The following is a 13,616-nucleotide window of genomic DNA, read 5'->3' as shown; positions in this document are numbered from 1 at the left end:
ATTGTTCCACACTTTTTTTGAAAATAAACCTGCAACAGTCCAGAAAGCCTTCAGCCTTAAACATTTTCAAGCAAGTGTATGTTGACTTGAAAAGTGAGAAGCAGGGATGTAAGGGCCTCCTAGGTGAAAACTGCTTTGAGAAGTGTCCTGGCATTACCCTGTGGCTGGGACTTGATGCTCTGCTGCCTTCCCAGAGCCCTCAGGAGCTCACAGTCAGGATGTTCTTCTGGAGGAATCCTGTGCTTTCTATGTGACTGATGTTAGTGCAGACAGCTCTGCCACTGCTCTCCTGTACTGCTCTAGTTACCGTTCTCTTCCTGATAACACTCTTAGGTCACAAATATTATTTAAAAACAAAGAAAAAGACTTGTTCTTCGTCTGGCTGGTTTGTGTGGCTCCCAGGTTTTTGGACAAATGGCTTTGCTTTGCCTCTGAGTGTTTCACTTTTACATGTTCTGTTTAATTTTAAATTCAAATTCCATATTTGAGAAAAAATTCTTATCTTCCACACTGCATGACATTATCTTAGGTCTTCCAAACAGAGTTGCTGATTATTCCCCTTTCCCCAAACATGATGATTTAAAAATCTGCCAGAGTAATGGGCATAAATTAGATATACTAAATGTAAGGATGTAGGAATATTTTGAGTATGTTGTGACAACTGGATAACATGTCYTTCCTCTTTCAGGGTGGTTGGTGGCTTTGAGACTCTGACTGCTATGGAGAATGTGGAAAGTGACCCAAAAACAGACCGTCCCAAGGTATGTGTGAAGCAGCAGGGGCAGTGGCCTCACATGGCAGTGCTGGTCACTCTGCTGACACCTCTCAAAAACAAACCTGGGGCAGATGGCACAACTTAATCAGCAGATGGAATTACTGATCTTCTCTTCTGCTCCCAGGAGGAAATACGAATTGAGACAACAACCGTTTTTGTTGATCCCTATGAAGAGGCAGATGCTCAGGTGAGGATTCTTGGTTGGTTGGTTGGTTGGTTGGTTGGTTGGTTGGTTGGTTGGTTGGTTGGTTGGTTGGTTGGTTGGTTGGTTTAGATTTTTTTTTGAAAGGCCAAAGCTTTTCTGTGGAGAACTTTGTAACTTAATCCTTTTTCTTTCCATATGGGCAGCCCTCTGGCCCATCTGGTTGCCAGCCAAGATTAAGCAGCTGCCATTCAACATCGCCTTTTTGCCAGGATTCTGGTCACTCTTTCATTGGAGAGTGACTCTTGTAACTGAGTCTGGCACAGCTCCCAGTCCATCAGGTTTCTGATTATTTCCTTTCAAATGCCCCCAGTAGCTGTGGGTAGCTGCAGGTGAGAAGAAAGGAGTCTTGCTATAATGGCTGCAGAAAGCCTGTTTGTAGTGGCCCTTGAGGGCTGTTTCCTGAAGCCTGCCCTGTAATCTCAGTGATGCTGATTGCTGGTTTAGAGTGCTTTAATGCTTCAAAGAATTGTAGACATTTTCTCCTTATTCTGCACTATCTCTTGCAACAGATTGCACCCTTTGCTTCCCACAGGTYGCTGCTGAAAGAGAGAAGTGCCAGCAGGAAGAAGAAGCAGCTAAAATAAAGGCTGAAGTGGTCCCATCAAAGAAAGAGGTTCAGGCTCCTAAAACTTACCGGCAGGGGATTGGAAAATACATCAACATGGCTGCAGCGTGAGTTGCCTGTCCATCTAACTTCTACTGAGTCTTTTAGGTGCCTTTCCTGCGGGGTGCTGGCCCTGTCCAGTGCTGTTGCTCAGGTGTTTGCTTTGGGCCAGCAAAGACATCCTCATGTAGTCGTAACAGTCAGGAGTTTACTTGTGTTGTTTTTCAAGGTCACACGTTAACTGAGCTTTTCTTTTAGCACTCGAATGTGACCAGGTTGGTCTTTAAAAGCATTTGCTGGCTGCAGAACTGTAGATACATTTCCTGTAGAACTCTGAAGTCTTTGAGGAACTGTACTGTGTCACTTCCTACACCATCTTTTAACCTCTTCCTTTTCTGCAGCTATTTCTGAAGGCCATGGTCCCGCAGATGTTTCTCTTTTAGCAACTTCTCCCCTGCACAAAGTAGCTGTCCCAGGCCCCTGTCAGTTTGCTGCTCTGGTTCCCTGTTCAGCCACACAAACAGTTGTACAGCACAGCTGAAATGGCTGGAAAGGGGAGCAGGTTCCCAGGCTTGCTGTGGGAGCACAGGACATCTGGGTAGCTCCAGGGTAGCTGGCTGGTTGGACAGGCTTATCCTAAAACACCCTCTCCCAGACACCCTTTGTACCCCTGTTGGGATTGGCAGCTCTGCTTTCTTTCCTAAGGACAGCACAGAATCCTGGCTGAGCAGCAGCTTAGCATGTGTTTTGGAAAAATTAAAATAAATGCCTTCCACTTGATTTTTAGCAGACTTCTCTAAAAGCATTTGCAAAAATGCTGTTGTCAGTCTGCTGCATAAAGGCCTGTATTTATGCATACACAGATCTGGGCAGCCATTTAATCAGCTTGTGTGTGCCTCTGTGACTTACAGGCATTTGCATAACTGTGAGAACAGAAATATGTTAGCTCAGGTAGGTCAGTTTAGTGTGTCAGTAACRTTTTTCAGTTACAGAATATTGCTTGTCCCTTAAAATACTATGTCCAGCTTAAAACTGCTGGCATGTTGGACTTCTACTTACAGAGGAAATCCTGCAGAGTTTGTGGCTCTGTGGAAGAGATCAAGCAGTATAAAAAGGACCTTCGGTCACTGCAATCTGCTTTGGCAGATGTAGGGTTCTCTGTTCTCCCTATCAGCTACTGATATCTGACAATAAAACCACAGCACACGAGCTGRCTGCATAGTATTCCCTGTGGTTGCAAACTCTGCTCAAGAAAGGCTGACAATAGCAGCAGCAACTGCAACAGGCTGGGCTTAAGAAACAGGAAAGGATCTGAAAAGCTCTCCCAGCAGCTTTATACCTCATTCCCATAAATCCTTCTGCTGCCACAAGTGCAGGTGAGAAGGTGTGGAGAGAACTCATGGCTTGTGTTTTCGTGACCATGCTAAAAATGTACAACTGTTCAATCTTCAGCTCTGGCCCGGAGAACGTACTGTGCTTTGAACACATTCCTGGGAATGTTCAAAGCCTGATCCAAACCACCCCCAAGGACTCACTCTCCCTTTTTGGTTCCCCAAAAGCCCCCAGCCCCTGCAGTCCCCATGCTGGTACAGAGCTCACACTCCTCTCTAGCCGACAAGGGAGGGGCTGGTTCTGGTATAGCTGGTGCTGGGAGARAACAGCAGAACAGGCATCCAAGCCCTGGCCCCACTGGCAGTAAAGAGTCCCTGAGAGTTGTTTTCATTCTGGCTGCAGGAAGCGCAGCGTGGAGGATGACGGGCCCTCAACCAGCACAGCTGCAAAGAAAGAGAAGAAGAGCACAGGCTTCGGGGACTTCAGCTCCTGGTAGCACCTGGGGAGCCCAGCACTGGGGCAGCACAGAGCAAACAGGAGCCTCCCACGTGGCCCCAGAGAGGCCAAAAGACAGTCTGTCCTGGGRAGGGAAGGCACCRGCCTGCCCTTCCAGTGGCAGAGAAAACTGCTGCTTTGTTGAAGCTGGTTAATGTGGCTTTGTTTTCTAGAGAGCACATTCCCCCACTGCATCTTCCTCGAAGGCCGTTTTGTTGTTGTTTTGCAAAGCAGGGAGCAGGCAGCCCAGCTCCCCGGGGATCAGCTGGAGCCTTTCTCTGCKTGGCTGGCAGCAGACCAGGCAGAGCCCAGCCTTGCAGGACACTGCTGCAGTGAACAGCTCCGGTGGTGAAAGAGCTCCATTTACAGGTAATCGTTTCCAGACCAGCCAAGTGTGCCAAGCGAGGGAATGAATTAATGTGCTGGGAAGTGYCTGTGCTGCTGGAGAGCTCTGTGGAGGGGCTCCAGCCTGTCCTGCCCTTTCCTTCCAGCTGTCTCCTGCTGGTTCTCAACAAGGACCAATTTTGTCTCCTCTTTACTGGCATCSTGGCTGGACTGACTGCTGTCAATCTCCAAAGGGCCCTGCTCTCTCCAAAAAGAGCCCTCTCTGTACCCATTAAAGCCTCCACCAGCCTGGGAAGCTGCAAATCTGCATGGGGAGCCTGGGGCAGCTGCACCACTTATTCCTCCAGTGGCTGCCCTTCCCTGAACTGCTGGACAGCCAGAGGTGCTGTGATGGACCAGCACACACCCGCCCTCAGGTCCCAGAAACTACAGCCTTGAGCAACTGAGCAGGAATAGAAACAACTCGTTTGGTTTTTTTTTAAACCCATCCCTGAAGCCTGGACCTTGCAGGGTACCACACCCCATAGTTTGCTCTGACATCAGGCTTCCCATCATTAGGAAAAACCACATATTATAGCTGACAGGCATCTCCAATATTTCCGGTWCATAGCCACAAATTATTAGGAATCTTAATAAAGGCCTTATGGGATAACAGTATATCAGCCTATGAAGTTTTAATCCCAAAGCATCTGTGTGTTACTGTCACTTAGACATAGCAGGCTAGATCCTGARTATCACTTTTTAGTTCATCTTAGGTATTTTCAGATAAGAGAAATGTCCTCCTACCTCCTGTGTGGCTGAGGAGAAAGTTTTGTAATCCCCTTTGGAACAATACATTTGTATCGGTGGTTTCATGTCTTAAGAAAAGACTCCATTTGTAGGAAATTGCTGTAAAAACTTTTGGAAAATATTTTGCATTAAATGCTTTTATTTTCTTTTGAGTGCTTGCCTTTGACTGTTCAAYTGTTATTTCCAAGATCACAGCATTGCAAAGTTGATTGTTTTGCAAGGAAATGATTCATTCCTGCTTTTTAAGATGCTCATAAGGAATTCTGGGATTTCTACGGATATGATTACATCGTTGTTAAATTATAGGAAGTTCAGACTAATTTGAAAGAATAATAGGGGGAGTTTGTTTTGCAGACATCTAAGTTTGAAATAACACATGTCTGATTATTGGAACAGGGGACTGGATGGTACTTTCCTAAAGCTGAGTTTCTTCTGTCTTAYTGGAACCTCTTTTTTGTCCTGTGTTGGCCTTGTCATGATAAATTGTTATTGATCCCCTTTACCTAGCTCATACTTCAGCACACTTTTGACTAGCCAAGTTCACAGCACTGCTAGAGCTGGGATAGGCAGTTTTATGAATCCATAAGGATAAAATGCTTTTTTTTGTACTAGATTAAAATGAGGATTATTACAAAAGAAAGGAGCTTTTGATTACAAGGAAAGCAGCTGAGGTGTGGCAAGGACTCCCATTTCAGCAAGTCCATGCAGCAGATTGATTCAAGGGGCAGTTTCCTGTTGTGGCAGCAGCCTGCAGAGGTAGCTGCCCACTTTCCCTTTCTGTTCCAACTTTTTAGCAGAACCCACTGCAGTCCCTCAAGGATCACTGCTGTGCCCTTCCAAGCACTGCATTTCCCGTGCCCCTTTTCTCACCATTTCCCACCAYAACATCAGACACAAAAGAAAGAACAATTTCCTGGCTTCTAGGAAGGGTTGAGTGTGACCCTTTCAGTTGTGCTCCAAGCAGGGGTGAAGCTCTCCAGCCACAGTTCAYCTCTGGACCTGGATCCAGCTCTCTGGCCTGCCAGTGCTTGCAGCTGCTCTCGGTGCTCCCAGGCTGGGGGTCACTGGCTCTGGCCCATCCCTAYGGTGCTGCAGTGGCCCAGGGGTTTGGCCAGTGCCCAGTGCTGAGTCAGCAGCCAGGCTGAGCTTTGCAAGAGCTCAGTGGGGCCAGCACTGTCACTATTCCATCACAGGCAGGCCCTGCAGTGGAGTTTTGTCCAGCAGAGCCCCACCTCTGCTCCCTCCCACACCTGTAATTCTGTGTCTCCAAGTCATTTCARCTTCCTTCCAGTCATTGGAATCCACAGGGCCAGTGTGACACAAGCTCTTCTCTGAAAGATGGCAGGGACACAGAGAACAGGGCAGTGTGCTATATCCCTCATTTTTCCAAAACCTGACTCTTTGCAGGGTCACTTGCAGTTTCCACTACCTAAGCCAGGAAAGGGGAGGAAGGAGGCTGTTCTGAAACCCTTTTTCCCCTTTCATCACTTGGTTCTCCAGCAAAGATGGTGTGTTAAGGGAATACCCAACCAGCTCCTGCTATAGCCAGAGGGATCAGCAGGAATTGTGCAGCCTTAATACAGGAACTCACTCCTGGGAACCGCTGTGCTGTTTGTAAGCACATTTTTACATTCTTTGACACTTTTCCAGTAAATGTGCTTAGAGAGAAAAAGCAGGATTTTAACCAGAGGCTGAGGAAGCTTTTGTCTGGCCTCGCTAGAATAACACCAGCCTTCTCTTATTTTGCACTGCTCCATACCTGAGTTGTTCTACTGAAAGGCACTGGTGACCAGTGAATTCATTGTTTCCTGAGACCTGGCAGCATAGCAGAGAACAAAAGCACAAAACACCCTTGAGAAGGCAGTGGTGTGTGGTGGGGCGGCCAGCTGGGGCCAATTGTTTCCATACAGTCACACAAAGAGGGGGCTCACGGGGGACTCAGCTCTTCACCTCTGCATTTTCTGGCATGAATTCAGCCTGGCCCCTCAAGGAGCAAAGTATTGTCTATGTGGGAAACAGCACAGATTGAACAGTTTTTCTAGCCAAGTAGCTGCAACTCTGTTACCATATTTACCAAGAGAAAAAGCCAAAAATATTACTGTTCAGTTTAATTTTGCCTGTTCCCTGCTGGTTTGAATGGYTGCAGCCCAGGAGTTCAGACTACCAGTTGCTTTGCTTCAGCATCGYGTGGTTGATCATGGTGGGACCCATYTTMTGTGGGRCCACCAACTGTGACAAGTCAAACTGTGTTTGAAGGTCTCCAAGGAAAATCTGCTTTTCCCTCCAGCCCCTTTSAARAGAYAGGTGAGCCCAGCAYGGGCTGTGAGTCCCTTGGCTCTTGGCACAGTCACAGGCAGGGCCATGAGGGAGCAGCTGGCGGCTAAACCCTGTGCTCAGACACTCGGTTCTAAAAGTATCAAATATTTCTGGGATCCCCCTGCCACCCYTCGCCAGCAGTGTTTGGAAGGAACAGGATGTCAGAAACCTGGCACAGGAAGCAGCTTTTGTAAGCAAGGCAGGGGATTTGCCTAACGCCCCCCAAGTTTCCAGAGTGTTTGCTTTGGAGGAGCCAAACAAACCCCTCCAGACGGCGCAGGAAGGAGGCGGCATCGCCGGGCCCGGCCGGGTTGCACCACGGCGGCGCAGCCGGGGAGCTCTCGCTTCCGCTCTTTCTTTGGGAAGTGTATTTGTTATCACAGCCTTGTGGAGGCTTTAACCAGTCTGTGCTGTGGTCCCCGACGTTCCCCTGCAGGGACACGCAGCCGTGTGGGACGGAGCTGGTGGTGGCGGAGAGCCGGCCCAGGGTGGCGGTGCAGTGAAGCCGTGAGGGGCGGGCTGGGCCCGTGCTGCCCTCAGCCCTCAGCGCTGGGGCCCGGACCGTCAGGGGCTCTGCGGAGCGGGGGCCGCCACTGACTCAGCCTCCAGTGAGCTCAGGCGCTGCAGCCCGCTGACTTCATCCTCTGGAAATAGCAACCGAGGAGGAACCATCTCTGTCACCACCATACCCGTAGAGGCACTGACTGCTGCCTGCACTGCTGCCTGCCCCCGGGCCCAGCTCCAAGGCAGGGGCAGCYCCTCCTGTGCCACCCTCAGCATCAGCAGCTCCCCACAGGACACCGCAGGCTTGGGGCTCTGTGGCTGCACAGGGCTGGTGGCGTTTGGCAGTGCCAGCCCCGTGACCGTACACGACGCTGCTGCAGGAGTCGGTGAAGTCAAAGTGCATCAAGGCCAGAGAGGTCACAGCTCTGTCACCCCACCTGCTCATAGAGCACAGACAATACAGTTTGTACACAGCCAGTAAGGGCTCCTTGGCTAAAACGTGTATTCCAGAAAAGGCATCTGATTCCTGTGAAGGCCTCTGTGAAGGGACGATGACTCTGATTGCAAAGCAAAGCCATGGACGGCATTAGCTGGCAGTGGCTGTCTCAGGTAACAGGGGCCCTCACTTTATCACTGGTGAGCTGAGTCTTCCTGAGGTTTGTGCTGGGGAGTACAGAGCAATCCTTGAACGTTCTATGGCTCTGCTACAAAGGCCAGGGATGTTGGAGCTCCCATGGARGCACCCTGTGGGTGTCCACTCTGGGTTTTTCCAAGGGAACAGTGCWGGGACAGCGCTTGTGGCACTGGAGTCAGTGTGAAGGGCTGCTGTKGGCACAAGGCAGGTGTCCACAGGCACCATTCCCTGCATCCACCTGTCTTGTCACCCATGACAGCCCTTTGCTGGCCGCTGCAGGACAGGCTGGCAGGAGCTGCTGCTGCCASCACGATGCCACAACTGTGGGCAGAAAAACCCTCCCCAGCCCCACATCCCCAGGCTGGGGCAAGCCCACGGCACAGGGCAGYATCTGCCCCCTCCAGCATTGCTATGGMGCTTTCAGGGRTTAAAGMRTCTCTCCAGGCAGGTTTGGAGAAGRGCTGTAGGACTTTRCTGGATTGTGAGGGGCAKAGAAGGCACAGAGGGCTCCAGGAGAAGCTTGGATTGATCAATCTGCGATCTGAGGAGGAAGCRGGGTGGGGATCAGGGCAGCTTCCCAGGCCCCTCTGCCATTCTTGACGTCACAAAGAGGCCAAATATTCCCTTTTACACAGAAAAAAAGACTCATCAGCAATCACAGCAGGCTGGATTTGACAGCTCATAACTTAATGGCTTTTAAAAAATAGCCACAGCCTGTTTCAAACACTGGTCAAGGTCTCCTCTGCCCTTCCCCYTGGAAAGCCTTCCCAGCTCTCACTTTTCTGATGTTAGATACTTTCCCTAATCTTTGGCCTTCATTTATTAATGGCTAATTATATCTATTTGCTTTAGTGCCAACATTGTCCTTTAGCTTGAATAGCTTTTTTGCCTCCCTAATGTTTGCTTCCCAGCGCTATTTATAGGCAGCAATTGTATCCCCCTGCAGCCACTGTTGTGTTTGGCTACACAGGCTCCGAGCCTTTGGCCTCCTCCAACAGCCCTCCTGCATCTCTCAGTGTCCCCTTCACGAGTGGAGGGGGTCAGACAGGCCCCCAGCCAGTGCCTGGCTCTGGGAGAAACCAGCAGTGTCAGCACTGGCTGTGATGCTTTTGGGGCAGGAACCCAGGGACAGATCCGAGTGTCCCCAGGGAGTCCTGTGGGTTATATTTTTAGGCAGTCCCATGGGGTCATTTTTGTAGGCAAAGGCAGGGATCACTCCAGGCTCCTGTTTGACTTCCCAGTCTCTCCTTCCACATTTCTGTGGGAGCAGAGGAGCACCCAGCAGCACCTGGCAGCACGGCCCACCAAGGCAGCACGGGAAGGCGTGTGATTCCTCGCTGCACTTTCATCCCAGGATGAAAGGCTTGATAGAAAACATTTGTTTTTTGTGATAAAAGCAATTGACCCGGGAGGAATCCGCCTCCCCAGGGTGGCCTGCAGCAAATCRCGGAGATAAGGCACAACAGGCAGCAAACACCAAGTGTTTCCAAGCCTCGGAGCAGCTGCAGAGCAAATCCCTCCCTATGTGAAAGGAAACCCGCATTGGGCTTCCACAGCCTGGACAACACGGCCAGGGATGGTTTTAGTGGATTTTGCTGGGAAGGAGAAGGTCTGCAGAGGACACTGTTTATTTTTTTTTTTGTTTGTTTTTTAATGAATGGCCAGATTTTTTTATTGCAGACATCTTCACCACAGATCTCAGCCAAGCTTTTAATAGATGGGTTCCTCGCCAGCGGCAATTGCAAATTGATTGCAGCAGAAATGGCAAGTGAAGACAAATATAGTGCAGGCTGCCTGCAGGGAGAGTGCGCGGAGGAAACTTCAGATGCTATTTTTGGTGGTTTGTCTCCACTGCTTACAGTATTTCTAATCTTTGGTTTTCCTTAAAAAATGTTTGGGGGTAGGAATTTTTTTTTTTCTGAGAGGTTAAAAAAGTTCCATTCTCTGGACAAAGAGTTGGTGCCTTGTCCATGCCCAGCTCTGTGGAGCTGCTGGGTGCTGTGGCCCTGGTTGGTGTGGCAGGAGGCTGASCTGGCACTGCTGCTGCTGCTGCCTCCATCCCCTCCACTGGAACCAGAACTGGGCCTTTCCCTCTCCCAGGCGCTGTGAGGGGGCTGACACGGAGCCAAACCCTGATTTCACCCTGATCATGGGAACCTCGTGGGGGTGCAGGAAAGCACAGCACTCTGGCTCATAAAGAAAGGAAACTCTCCCACGCTGCTGAGCCATGGCTGCACCACAGGGGCCAGCAGCAGCCCCAGCACTGCAGTGAACTCTGCTGCTGAACACCAGGGCGCTTCACTTGGTCCCAGCCAGCTCCAGGAGCTGCAGTGGCCGGGTRCTCCTGAAACACAGGGACACCCAGCAGGGTCTGCAGGTGAAGTGCTTGACCTGGAGGGTGTCAGCTGCAAAATCATAAATCTGGGTGTGGCCAAGAGTCCAACTGCAGGGAGACTGGGAGGAGGGTGCTGGAAGTCACTCAGTTTTCTTGGCAGAGCRGGAAAACACTCCAAGATATTGCTGGGCTTGGGGAGCCACAGCTGGGTGACMCTGGAGTGATGTTAAAGGATGATATCCAAACCTTTTCAGATGCAGGGGACGGTCAGGACATGGCRGCAGATTGAGGCACAGTCCCAGGAAGAAAAGCAGAGGGGTCTCACGGACATGTTGTGTCCATGGTGTGAGAGATAAGGCTGCGGTTAGAAATAAAGGAGCAGAAATGCTTAGTAAAGTGTCAAGTAAGAATGAGGGAAATCTGGGAAACTTCAGAAGAGTGAAGCAGCTCCCAGCAGGGCTGGCTGTGACCACATGGCCAGTGTCCACCTGGCAGTCTGGGATGTTTGCAGCAGCAGTTCAGGGGAGACCATCAGCATCTGGCAGCATTTTGGACCATGGGATAGGGTTTATTTGCTGCACAAGAGAATTCCTGGTATAAGAAGGCCCAGATGGTCTTCTGCCATCTTTTTGAACAGCTCTATTTGTGCAGACCCTGTTTTGCCTTGATTTGATCAAGCTGCAATCTGGCAACCCCCTCTGTTTCCCATGCTTGCCTTTAAACAATGTAAAAGGCCCCTCTCCACYATGCTGATGATGGAAAAAAGACAACAAAAATGAGAAAAAAAAGTTGCTCATCAGTGGCCCAGTGAGACCATTAGCAGAGGGCATGTGTGCCCCTTTCACACCTGGCCAGGCTGATGTTGCATTTCCAGCACAACACAAGACTTTTTACTCAGCTGCTCAGCATTACCCCCATGACCCACGGTGGGCTGTGGCTGCTCACCACCCCTGGGAAGAAAAAAGTATTTTTTTTAAATTAAAAAATTTTAAATGTTTTTYAGACAGTCACTATCATCCACCTGTGATAACTCTGCACCAGCCACCCAGCCAGCAGTGCTGTGCCCACAGGCCTGCAGGCAGGATCAAGATCCTGCAGTGCTGCCTGTCCTGCCCTGCTGGGCACTCTGGGAGAAGGGGCTCAGTGCCAAAGCAGGCACATACCCTYTGCCTGGGGTTTCCCAGCTGGGATGGTTTTCAGCTGGCTTTGCTGGGGCCGGTATGTTCAGATGTACCAGGGAGAAGCGCAGCAGCGCTTGGGCGCAGTCCAAGGTAAATGCCTTTGGTGCCACATGCGTCTGCCCAGCTCTGCCACTGGCACAGGCACTGGCYCTGGCACTGGCACTGGAACCACACCACTGCAGGGTGAGGCTGCTGACCAGACAAACCCCCTTTTTGGGGCTGCAGAGGCCTCAGGGGCAGCACACGCCAGCTCGGCCTCCCCCGCCAGAGGTTATTTTGCAAGAGAAGGCAGCTTGTGGAGGAGGTTTTCGTGGCTGGGGATCAAAGTCCCTGGCACCAGCCCAGATTCCCAGTATTTAGCTGTTGCACAGSCCGGGTCTGCAGCTGGGTTTGTGTGCCAGGCCGCGGCAGGAGGCGGCAGGGAGGGGGAGTCCATGGCTTGCAGGGGGAGGAGGGCTCAGCTATCCCAGCTGGGATGCTGGGGTCAGCCCTTTTGTCTCTCCCCAGGCAACATGGAAATGGGGGTCAAGCCCCATGGCCACCCCTGGGAAGGGCAGAAGGGAGGCAGGGATACTTGGAAAAGGGGCTGGCAGTGAACAGGATTCCGAACTTCGGCTGTCACAGGGAAGCAGCTTTTCTTTATCCAGCAATGGAGACATCATGTCCAGGTCCTGCAGCATCCCAGCCAGTGGAAGCATGGCTGGACCTTCCCTGTCCTGATGTGGGCAATGCCAKCCTCACTCCCGGCAATAATCCTGCTTTCTCCATCCTGCTGCATATCTGTCAGTCCTGTGCTGTCTCCTGGTCCCCAGTGYTCCCATGGTCTCAGCTGAATAAGCTCATTTTTTGCCATGTTTGGGGAGATCTGGGAGGAGGCAGGCAGGGACACAAGGAAGACGTCAACTGACTTTTACAGCTTTGATTAGTTAAAGCATATATTTACATAGTGAATAACCTGGAGGGTCACATTTTAAGACACTGATGTATTTGCCCCTCCAAGGCAAACATCGTGCTTATCCCTGTTGGGTCTGTGGGGTGGGACGCAAAGCTCGGCTCCCTTGCCAGCCCCACTCCCAGAGCAGACAAGGAAACCAGTAACACCACTCAACCCCACCTTGCCAGGGCTCAGTAAATGYTCCTGATCTCTCCTCTGCCCATCACAGTGAGGCTTTTCCCAGCTCTGGTCTTGCAGGGATGTAGTCGGTGCTCCCTCCACCAACACCCACATCCCATGGAWCCAGAAAGGCTGGGAAGTGCCTTTTGATTTCCAGAACAGATGTAAATTCYCATCCCGGAAAATTCCCATCCYGAAGCACTAGCCTAGAACCCTTGTCTGTCTCAGCTGGTTTTCCATTTCATCCGGCCCTATTTCCATAACCAGTTCTTTGGGGTGGGGGGTGTCAGTGTCACCTCCCAGTGACTGTAAGTGACAGCAGAGGGCTGGGTGTCACCCACCATTCCCCCTGCAATCCGGGCTGAGGGAGCATGGCTCACCCACACCATCACTAATCCTGCCCGTGTCGCTGCCGGACACTGCCAGCAGACACTGGGCTGGCAAGAAACCAGGCTGGCACTCGCCACAAAAAAAGGGTAGAAAACTGTCAGGTTTGGGGCCAAGAGCTGTTCCTGCAGTGTTATTATTGGCAACCTCTATTATAAGGAAAAACAACAAAATTAGGAATAGATGTAAAGAGCAACGTGGTTTTTTCTCCGTCCAGCTGAGCTGTCARGAATAAATCACTGGGTATTTTTGTAAACACTCAGCAAGGCTGGGGAAATCTGCTGGGAGCCGGAGCGCTCAGGTCAGGGCTGTCCTGCCAAGAGATGATTACAGCCTGTCCTGGGGACAGAGGAGCAGGGAACAGGGCCAAGAGGTGTCTCAAGTCCAGGAGTAAGATTACAGGCTGCGGGGTCAGCAAAACCCTCCCGCGCTCTGGGCGGCACCTGAACCCTTTCCAGAAAGGAAACCACCCGGGGCACTGCTGTGCCTGGCAAAGAGCCCTTGGTGGGGGCAGGGGGCTCCAGCAGCCCCGYCAGGAGATGACCGATGCTCAGGGGAGAATTATTGAGTTAATACGTGGCATTTCTGCCTGCACTGAGA

General features: G+C 50.9%; 1 protein-coding gene across 1 annotated transcript in view; it reads left to right on the top strand.

Moving 5' to 3' along the window:
• The window catches only part of PPIL2 (peptidylprolyl isomerase like 2), a 67,211-nt gene extending 62,514 nt beyond the window's left edge, over positions 1-4,697 (top strand). The window contains exons 18-21 of the mRNA XM_057369102.1: positions 689-761; positions 900-962; positions 1,513-1,652; positions 3,319-4,697. Coding sequence (XP_057225085.1) covers positions 689-761; positions 900-962; positions 1,513-1,652; positions 3,319-3,412 — 370 coding nt within the window. The 3' untranslated portion in view covers positions 3,413-4,697. The remainder of the gene's footprint in view (positions 1-688; positions 762-899; positions 963-1,512; positions 1,653-3,318) is intronic.
• The last annotated feature ends 8,919 nt before the right edge of the window (positions 4,698-13,616 follow it).

The sequence above is a fragment of the Malurus melanocephalus genome, unplaced genomic scaffold (assembly GCF_030028575.1).
Source record: "Malurus melanocephalus ecotype Western Australia unplaced genomic scaffold, MMel_1.1 scaffold_102, whole genome shotgun sequence".
Classification (NCBI taxonomy): domain Eukaryota; kingdom Metazoa; phylum Chordata; class Aves; order Passeriformes; family Maluridae; genus Malurus; species Malurus melanocephalus.
The sequence above is the reverse complement of the archived record's forward strand: the minus strand, read 5'-3'. Positions and strand labels throughout refer to the sequence as shown.